Source organism: Bidens hawaiensis, unplaced genomic scaffold, assembly GCF_021521415.1.
Source record: "Bidens hawaiensis isolate Kalapana, Puna unplaced genomic scaffold, B.hawaiensis_p1.1 tig00015610_1, whole genome shotgun sequence".
Classification (NCBI taxonomy): domain Eukaryota; kingdom Viridiplantae; phylum Streptophyta; class Magnoliopsida; order Asterales; family Asteraceae; genus Bidens; species Bidens hawaiensis.
The window spans coordinates 218,788-229,598 of record NW_027492396.1 but is presented as its reverse complement, the minus strand read 5'-3'; the positions used below and the strand labels follow the sequence as shown (position 1 = coordinate 229,598).

General features: G+C 33.8%; 2 protein-coding genes across 2 annotated transcripts; both read right to left on the bottom strand.

The window, feature by feature from the left end:
- Nucleotides 1–1,993: 1,993 nt before the first annotated feature.
- Nucleotides 1,994–3,500, bottom strand: LOC143549474 (putative peroxygenase 3). Its single transcript, XM_077040376.1, has 5 exons — nucleotides 2,925–3,500; nucleotides 2,770–2,855; nucleotides 2,553–2,647; nucleotides 2,282–2,407; nucleotides 1,994–2,200 (listed from the first exon to the last, which is right to left on the bottom strand). Exons 1-5 carry the CDS (start codon nucleotides 3,256–3,258, stop codon nucleotides 2,044–2,046), a joined length of 798 nt encoding a protein of 265 aa, XP_076896491.1. The 5' UTR covers nucleotides 3,259–3,500; the 3' UTR covers nucleotides 1,994–2,043.
- A 4,125-nt stretch (nucleotides 3,501–7,625) lies between these two features.
- Nucleotides 7,626–8,483, bottom strand: LOC143549473 (protein PROTON GRADIENT REGULATION 5, chloroplastic-like). Its single transcript, XM_077040375.1, has 2 exons — nucleotides 7,952–8,483; nucleotides 7,626–7,868 (listed from the first exon to the last, which is right to left on the bottom strand). Exons 1-2 carry the CDS (start codon nucleotides 8,231–8,233, stop codon nucleotides 7,764–7,766), a joined length of 387 nt encoding a protein of 128 aa, XP_076896490.1. The 5' UTR covers nucleotides 8,234–8,483; the 3' UTR covers nucleotides 7,626–7,763.
- Nucleotides 8,484–10,811: the final 2,328 nt, after the last annotated feature.

The following is a 10,811-nucleotide window of genomic DNA, read 5'->3' as shown; positions in this document are numbered from 1 at the left end:
CCGGTGAGTTTATTAAATGGATGAACTTAGAAGAACTTTTCGTTGAATGGATGGCTGGACGTCCGCCAGACATCTGGGTCATTTACAACCCAAACCAGAATACATAATCATTTCAATATATCTAATTTATTTGTATATGTCGTTTTCTATGTGGAGAATATATTCCCACCACCTATTTGCTACATTGAAGACTTAATCACTCCGAAGTGACGTTAAATTTGTTTTGTTTAAGATGTCCAAAAAAATATAAATAATAGGGACATTGGTTTTAAATACTCTCAACTATGACTCATTGGTAGATAGCACTCTCAACTTACGAATTGTTCCCTAACACTCCCAACTTTTAACATATATTTTTTGACACTCCCGGAGTAACGAGGCACTAACTTTTGGGTAAAAAATGTCATTTTTTAAAGTTTAAAAGATTAAATCAAATTTTATTTATTATATATTTCTAACACTGCACTCAATCTGTCCAATCTCCTCAACAACTCCGGTTCATAAACTCTCATCTTTCTTAATCACCTCTCTATCCATCATTGCTTTCTTGATCTCTGAACCCAGTTCGGATAGTTGTTCGTCTGATGGATGTTGTTGGTTTTGTTAGTGGTTAGTATGCTGTATGGTGGAATTGGAAAGTGGGTTTAGGGTTGATTTGAATGGTGTTGGGTATTTGGGATGATTGATTATAGGTGGGAGTGAGAATTGAGTGAGGGAGAATGTCATGTTTAGGTTCTACACAAACCAGAAATTGAATTTGGGCGTTTAGCTGCTCTTGAACCCCAAAAGATATTGAAAGTTTGTTTATAAATTGTGTGTTTCCACCGTAATTTAGGTCTCGTAGCCTTTCAATTTGAAATGGAACTTTTGGCTAGTTTAATAAATAAATTTTGATTTAATCTTTTGAACTTTGAAAAATGACATTTTTTATCCCAAACACTAGTGTCTCGTTATTCCGAGAGTGCCAGAAGAAAATATGTTAAAAGTTGGAGTGTTGGGGAACAATTCGTAAGTTGAGACTTGAGAGTACTATTTATCAATAGGTCAAAGTTGGGAGTATTTAAAACCAATATCCTTAAATAATATTTTCTAACATGTAACATCAATTGAGAAGTGATACCGATACATGATCAAATCTTGTTCATTCATTGATCTATAAAATAATGGACTTTACGGAATATAACACTTTGGATGTCACGTCTCTACGTTAAGTTAATAATCTTTAATGCGATCGATGATAAGACACAACTTTGACATTTATTGCTTTATTCCAATAACAAAGTAGTTTAAACTTTATAGCATTGCAAAGTTAACTTATGTAATTTCCAAAATTACAACATACAATCATACAGTATAAATTTACATCAGAGATAATTTTTTTAATACTATCAGTAAAAGATGTTAATTTATCATTTATTTTACTGTACAATGTGTCTAAGAAGGAAAGTGTGACAACCTTAAGATTAATGAACTAGAAACCAACTAATTAGATATAACGCTACTGAACATATAATATTATAATGATTAGTAATAAACATTGGCATACCCCAAATTTATTTTTTGGGGTTGCAACTTTTATAGGACGATTGTATTTCGCTAAATATTTAAAAATTTGATGATGTCTAGTCTAGGTCATGATGGTTTGGGTCCCCAAACAGTGAATTAACAAGATAAAGTTTATATTTTTTTCTTAAAGAAGATACATGAACTAATTGAGGATTTACCTTTTTAGAATTTGATTCATAAGAACGGTCAATGCCCTCAAATTATCCAAATTAATAGTTAAAAATGAGCTTGATTTATATTTATAGGAACTAATTGTTTCGAATTTGCAATAACAGTAAGTAAATCAGTAATGAACCCAAATCATAAAAAAGTTTTTTTTTAACATTTAAATAATTTAAATAACATGACAACTCGTTTTTTTATTATATATTTGAACCACTTTTGAGTAAATGCTAATTTGTACATCACCAAATTATTTTTCATCTTATATATACGAAAGTTACGTCCATATAGCAAATATGCATATGTTAATTGCTTCTACGACATCTTCTTATCCATTGATGCATTCTTTTTATTGGCAAGATTGTAAAACAAGCTGCCATCAAACACACCTCTCATAGCTTCTTTCGACAAGTAACCCTCTTCATCTTTAGCAATAAAGTACACAAGTCCCCACTCAAACTTATTTATCACCCTGTTTCATCAGTTTTGATTAGTGATTAAATATTACCAAATAGTTTTATCTAGTGATCATTGAAACATTTTGACTACAAACCATCCAACCAAGTCGAGCCAGAGACGGTTTCCTTCGGTCATGTTCCATAGCTCCCCAAATGTTAGTTTATCTGGCGATGTTTTCCCGTATTTGCTAAACATGCTCTTGAAGTTAGCCGGCATGTACCTACAAAATGAAATCGGTGATCATGTGATTTTATATGTTATTTTGTTAAAGGTGGCATTTTTTTCGTTCCAAAACTATTTTAGTCACGTGTAACACTACTAGCGACGATAAAATTTATGATGTGGATCAACTTGACGAGAATGACCTTCCTTCGGTATCATAAGTCCCGGAATCACTTGGATGCTTCCCTTTATGTATGTTCTCTATGTAAATCGGAAGCAGGAGCGACGGTATGTAACCCTACAACACACAAAATAATAATAATAATAATAATAACAATAATAATAATAATAATAATAATAATAATAATTGAAGCCAAGATGGCACAAATGGATCGAACCACATACTAAACATCAGCTTACTGGTAGGGTGGGGTAGCTAAATGTTATATGGAAGGCCAAGGTTAAGATAAATGCAAAAAGTACATTGAACCCGATTGCTCGAATTCCTGTAACGCAAGAGTAAACGACATAATCAAATCATACATTTAACAAAAAAGTACAAGTACTGTATTCACCTATGTAAGTCTCCCAAGGATAAAGGATACCGTCGTTGTCTTGATCAAAGAAAGCGACGTGTTGTTGGAGCACGCTCCACCCTTGAGTGGGGTGGTCCGGTGTGCCATTGGGGTGTTCTGTGTCGGGTGCAGCCATTGCTCTAGCCATGTCTATTTTTAGATCGTACACTAGAGTTAATATAGTTAACATAAGTTTGATTATTATGAATACGTTACAATGACTTACATGGCTTGGAATGGATGACTCAAGGTCCGTCCCAACAGGTCGCTCGGATGTGATCGGTGCCAATGGTGCAACCGTGGCTAATGCGACCGGGTCATCACTTTTCTCCATGATTTTTGTGAGGATGTAAAAGGAAATGGAAAATTAAGAAATGAGAATGGTATTTATAGAAGAGAAATGGTTTAGAGAACGTTATTTATAGAAGAGAAATGGTTTAGAGAATGGTATTTTTTTTCTTTTTAAACTGATAATAAATTGAAACGTGAATGAAATAATAGCAAAGTGGTTGCTTGCATAAAGATGATAATGAAACTTAAGTGAAGTGTCATCTCATGATCCATAGAAATAAAAAGATAAAAGGTGGTCCATGCTTCATTGCATGTATTTATAGAAGATAAATGGTTATAAAAAATAGAACCACCTTCCTTTTTTCTTTTTTTTTATTGGTTATAAACTGAAAGATGGATGAATAAATAATAGAAAACCCTTACGTGTGTAAGATGATAAATAAGAATAGTTGAAAGTTATTTGAAGTATCATTTCGCAAGTCATATATATAACAGGTCGTGGTTTCATACACTCTTACGTGTGTATGATAAAGACACATTTTCTTTGTCTTTTTCCTCTTGAGAGTGTATGAAAACCATATCGTTGTTCATGCTTCATTGTATATTCGTGCTTGACTGTGAGAAGACGAGAAGTTCATTAACACACAAACGCAAATTAGGCATAGGTAAAAACATTAGGTAAGTGATTAGGTAAAAATGGTTGGAAATTTAAAAGAATAGTAAACTTTACACAATAATATTATATTAATATAATCTATATAATAATAAATTAATTAAAAGTTATGAAAAATTTCAACAATTGAATGACAAATGATAGTGTGAACCTCAAAAACATGTGTATAATTTTATCACATACCGTAAGAAATAAAAACTACTAGGTTTTGTAAGGATATAATTCGAACCGTGACTCATTTATATATGTTAAAACGAGATGTATCTTTCAAAGAGCCTCAATCAACACGAAATTAGTAGGTATGCCTCTTGTGTGAATCAAATAATTCATTTAATAATGGGTGTCTAATATTTGGCTTCAAGTTAAAAACGTGTCGAAAATGTTTAAAACGAACGAAATTGTATATTTGGTTTTCGGTCTAAACCGAATTGATGAGTTTTCGATCAGAGAAATCTGAATTCGATTGGACATGAGCAACACCGAATATCAAACAATAGTTATTCAAGTTTTATCTTTTAGACCAATACACTTCCAAATTTGACTCAATCTTAGTTAACTCAACTTGATCTAATAACAAATAGTGGTAACAATTTCTTTAAATAAATTATAAAAGATTATTTGGTTTACTCGGTTTATGTAACATCCAAAAAATTTCGGTCTAAAATTTGACAATTTAGGAAAGACGAGGGACCAAAAATATGTGATTGATAATGTGAAATAAGAAAGTAGGTTTTTCCCACACTAATAGAAAAAAAATGGACTTGTCCCGTATTAATAAAAGAAGAAACTTGTGAGCTCCTTATAAGGAAAATTAACGATAACAAGGTAATATTCTTGTATAACAAAACACTTTGTGGCCTTAGCAAAGGTGCGAAGCACACACCCACAAGCACGGGCGATGGGCGCAATGTGACATTTTGATGACACACTTCGCACACTCGCATCACTGTGAGTTGCTTGAGAGCCGGCTCTGTATTTTTGTGAAAGTAGAAGGGCCGAAAATGAAAATATGAATTTTGGAACCCATCGCGCTACGCAATGGGCAAGGGATAAGCCCATCACGATACGCGACGGAGCTTCACAAAACCTAAGATTTGGGCGGTGTCGCGATACACGACGTAACCTCCATAGTTGCGTAACACGTGGCTGCACGGAACATACTTAGTCATGCGCTACGCGATGACCATTTTAAAATCTCATCGCATAACCCTCATTCACACAAAAACACACATTCCACACACACATATCTCGTAAAGCGTGCAACGAGTCACGATCATCGAAGTTTCAACGGTTTAAGCCCAGTATGCGACATGGAGTAAGAGTGATGCTCGTTCAAGTTTAGGCATTTAACTCCAAATACCCGAGCAAGGGTTCCACTTAGGTTATTATTTATTATAGCCACACAAGATAGAAAATAAAAGCAACTCATACCGATTACACATGTGTTTAGATGCAAACAAGCAGTCATAACCAGTTCTCCAATATGTTACGTGGTTCGGAGAACTCTTGAATTGTGTATGTATGGCAGTGGTATAAATCCCGGGATGGGAAAATATTACCGCTGAGATTGTTCAAGAAAACTATTTTGTCATTTGAATAACTGTTAAATATTTTAAAGTCAACATTTCACCAGCATATAGCTGACGTATTTTCTCTTCACATTGCAGGCAAAAAAGTTTAGCACATATAGCAAGGATTAGAGTCACCCATGGTAGATGCTCGCTATATGAAAATGACTCATTTTATTAATTAATCCTTGTACACAAATGAAACAGTGTTTTGTAATTCAAATACTTGGGACTTTAATTCCCAAATAAGTTTTCAATATAATGTAATATTTTAGTTAACTTAAGTATTCCGCTAAAACAAACAGCCACTGTTAAATATTTACAAAAACATGTACAAACTATTTGTCATACTTCTAGGCCGTAAATGCAGGGGTACGTGTGACAGTTTGATTTCAATCATAATACTACAAACCGAATAAACAAAAAACCAAAAAATCTAACTTTTGTATCAGTGAAGAAGTAGTTATGGGTAGATAACCGACGAAATGTGTTTGATTTCAATCATAATACTACAAAACCGAATAAAACGACATGTGTTTTTTAATCAAATAAAAAGGTAGCTTAGAATCCTAGGCAATCCATCGGTAGATAACCGACGAAATTCTCAGGCCATTGGTAGTTATGGTCGAAACTTCGAGGCATTTGACAACCACGTTTTGGTATGATTACCCACACTTGTATTGCCTTTGAAGAATCAAACAACCTTGATTTCGGTGCCTTGAATACGTTGTTGGTACACATGTCCACTATAAAAAGACTTGGTTTAAAAATGTTAAAATTCCAAACATCCAAGTTGAGTGTTATTGGGATTTCTTATTTTACCTTCTTATACCTTATTTAAGACATAAGGTATAAGTTATAAAGTTGTAACTTATACCTTATACACTCACAAAACCTAACTTTTTTAAACACCTTATAACTTATAATCCATAAATTTTAAGCTATAAGGAGCTTAAATAAGGAATTCCAAAGCACCCCTAAGTATGTTTGGGCTTTTTTTTCCCTTGTAAGTGGTCTTTTTTCTTGTTAAGGATATTGGTCTTTCTAAAAAAAAGATATCATCCTAAGATATATGTATGCTCATAAAATGCACTAAAATTATCATTTGGGTTCAAATTAGAGGCGGGCATACAAATCGGTTAACCAACCGACCCAAAAACCGAACCATTTTGAATCCGATTTTACAAAAACCGGTTTTGAGGAGCCTTAAACCACCTGACTGCTTTGACCAAAAATCGGTTCGGTTCAACTCGAAACCGGTTTAGGTTAAAAAACCGGTTTGTGCACCTCTAGTTCAAAGTACCTAAGCACGTAAAATTCGACAGGTACACGGTAAAATCGTTGTCAAACTCTTGGAATAAAAAATAAACTACTTACTTAATAATAAACTAATTAATAATATTTTTTAACTTTTTTTATAATTTTTTCCTAAAACTAACGAGTCAAAAATTTGTTCATCAAACTAATGGATCAACCTTCAAAAAGTATTGGTGTCAACCGAAAATCCCATTTTATACGCATTATATAAACTACAAAAAAGACTGGTATCAATAGACCAACTCTCGTCCAGTCATCCTACCTCCGTCCCTGATTATTCATAAACATCTATAAGCTTTTATCACTAGGATAATTTTCTATATTGCTTAAGTAATATATGGATTTAAAAACCGTATAGTTATATAGTTAGCTGTTAGCTCAAACCAAATCTTTTAATGTAACTTTTTACCTATGGTATAATTCTTTTAAGTTTCATGGCATTACATATAGACATTGTCTAGACAGTAGACATTTTGCAACATTGCCTCTCTCAGCAACACCATAACCAGTCTGGTTATGAGTCGGTCACTCGGGACACCATCTTCCCCCTTAAACAAATTCGAGTGAAAGTTAGCGACTTTTATGGACGCATAACCACTCTCATTGTGTCCTATAGCGAACAAAGCCTTTCTTATATATTGCACTAAGAGTTTTGGCTCTCGTATAAAAAAAACAAAACCACATATCACCATTCATCAAATTTGGGAGAAATCTCAAATAAGAGGCCTAGTAGAGGGAATTTGGGTCTGACAGTTGGGCCGGTGGCAGTCTGCCACAATTTCCTCATGAGCTAATATCGAGTAGCTCACAAGTAACGGTAATGTCCTTACAAGCAGCAATATATGAAGTAAATATGATGAAGACACATGAATTTCATTTATATTTTGATGTTACCGGATGAAAAAAGTATTTACATCCGGAATATCTTCATACATACACACTATGGAGATTAAAAGAATTCAACTTTCTCATTAAACTTATAATCAAACACTAAGCTAAGAACCCAAGTTTTTCTCCATTCTTCTTCGCCAACCGAATCAACCCTTGTCGTTGCTTCGCATCCGCCCCGATCGATTTACAAAACTCCGTGATCACCTACAAATCACCACCATATTAATCCCATAAATAATAAAAAATCCATCAAACAAAACAACAGTTTAAACTTTAATTAAAAATACCTGAGAGTGTAACGCAATTGCTTTCCCTCTAAGCTGATTAAACCGCTTCTTTCCAACAATATTACGTATCACAACAACTAACGGCGCGAAAATTCCCTTTCCTTCATTAACATTTCCCATCATCGGACCGGTTCTTAACGGCTTGTTCCCAATTCGGACCCGAGTGGGTGCGGTCTTGACTAACATGACCATGGTGGGATAATCTTCACCGGCTATGGAAGTCCCCCAAGTTCCATGGAAAGAAGATGTAAACCCAGTTGCTGAAAGTGATGATGCTGCCATGAAATGAGTTTGAAGCTGGAGTTGTGATGGGAAGTGATTATTGGAATAATGTGAGTGTGAATGTGAAGAGATTGGATTGGGTGTAAATTTTGGAACCTTTGGTTTAATGAGGCATCAAGAGCCACATATACTTTGTGGTTTGAATATTATTATTATTATTATGGTTAATTTTGTAAATTACTATATTACCCCTATTAAGTGTATGTTACTATGTTGGACTTGGGTACGTGTCGTGGAAATCTATTCGTGTTCTTTGATTGGTTGTGGGACTTACTTGGGCCCACTAGCCGTAAATGAGCTCGGGCTCGAACTTAATCCTGGCTCGAGCTCGGCTCGTTTTCTTTATCGAGCTGAAAAATCGAGCTCGGCTCGTATAAAGCTCGAGCCGAGCTCGTCGAGCTGGACTCCATTAATTTTTTAATTTTTTTTTATTTTTTTTATTTAATATTTTACAAATTTTGTTATATAAAATACAAAAAATATATATTTAACATACATATTATATAAAATTTATAAACTAGAGAGATTATAAATTTATTTGTTTTATTTTCGTTAGTCTTTTATAAGGTTTTAGGTATCGAGTGACATAATATATGTATAATTTTTATTTATTCATTTCTTGGCATGATATTATTATATATAGATATTAAAATTTAGGGTTTAATCTAAACGAGCCGAGCTAACGAGTCGACCCAAGACCGAGCCACGAGCCGAGCTGAACCTGGCTCAAGCTCGACTCGTTTAGAAATCGAGTCGAGTCGAGCTCATTTAGAATCGAGCTTTTTCGAGCCGAGCTTTTTTCGAGCTATTTTCGAGCGAGTTTCGAGCAAGTCACGAGCCGCGAGCTTTTTGAACAGCCCTCATGTGGTGCAATATTCTAAAAAGGAACTTATAAAATAAGAAGTGTTATAAAACAATCCAATTATTTTCCAAACAATTAAAAGTTTAAAATATCAAAGACTTAAGCTTCTAATAAGCGGAGATAGCTCGGCTCACTTAGAACTCTAATTATGTTCGGTTGTTCGCACCACTCACGTAAACTGATAACGTTAACTTAGTATATGCGGTCTAGTCTAGAAAACGGATAAAGCGATAACTTACGAGTCGAGTTATAATACTCACGGTTAAGTGTTTTCCCCCCTTATGTAGTCGTGTAGTAATATCATTGCACACAATTAGGTATAATTGACTAATTTTAAATATAATTGCATTTTGAACGTAGTTGTATGGTCATTCATGAACAAAAATTTCACACTTTCATGACAATATACTTTAGGGTACTGATAGTATAATATTAGCTTCATCTCTATAATATAACTAAAATATTATATTAGTTTTGTTATTTTCGGGTATTTTTTGTTTTTTTCTTTTAGCCTTTAACATTTTTGTTTTATTATAGAAAAGTATTTCATTTTTCTCCTATTTTCACGTCGCAAATATTAAGACTCGTTTCGGTATCAACATTTCAAAATGTACAATGTGCCCAGCCACAAAGTGTGGGTATCAAAACTAGTTTATATACAATCATGAAATGGTCAACTGATCAAGTAAAAGTACATAAAATCAAGCATATTCCTACCAAAGGCATTTAAATCTTCCTAATGATACCATGTCCGCATTGATATAGATCTCAATCCTCGAGATTGGCCTAAGATATCACTCCGGAAGCAAGCCATCCAATCTAAGAATCAAATTAAATTTCATTCCAACCATGAGACCGCTCATCAAATTTGTGGTGTTCCAAGATGCTAGTAGTATTCAACGCACACTCAAAGGAAGTCTTCACAATGCTAATCAAATTATTAAGTTTAACCCTAACTTGCAAGTTATCATTTCCTAACATACAATTTTAACACATAGGTCTAGAACTAGCTTGTTATACACCGGATTACGTTCATACTTTTTTTATACTTCTTTTATTAAACAACTAAAAAGACACTTTTCTTTAATCAAATCACATTGCCCATGTTTGAACCTGGGTCTTCGTCAAAGAAATTTTGTTTCTTTATCACTGGCGTACAACCGAAGTGACAACTTATTTTCTACTTCACTAAGACGCTCCGCGACTCCATGTCTTCACCAAAACACTAGCACCACTTCATTTAGTATTTACTCACCGGAAGTAGTATGCTATGTATAAAAAAATAAAAAGAATAAAAATGCACCTTAAACGTGCATAAAGTCCAAATCATAAAATGGCCACTTGTTCAATTGTTCTTGTACATATTTTAGGGTCATTAAACCTATCTCCTTAAAATGGATATCTCACAATTTGTTGTTACCGGCCCAATAACACTTAACCACCTGGTAGAGTGGTAGTCAACCCAAGTTTGAAATTAAACAGACTCAACCATCAATTTAACCATCTATGCAATCAATTAAACTCTGCTTGATATAAACCAATTATAAATATATGTTTGGTCATGTTTAAACATAAGAATGAATCATAGCCTTATTTACACCTTGATGTCGACTCGTTTTTTTTAAAAGCCAGTTATTCATAAAGACAACCACCAAGTTGATTCACGAATGTAGCGTTACGATAACATTTTATTCTTATAGGAGTTGAAGATACGAG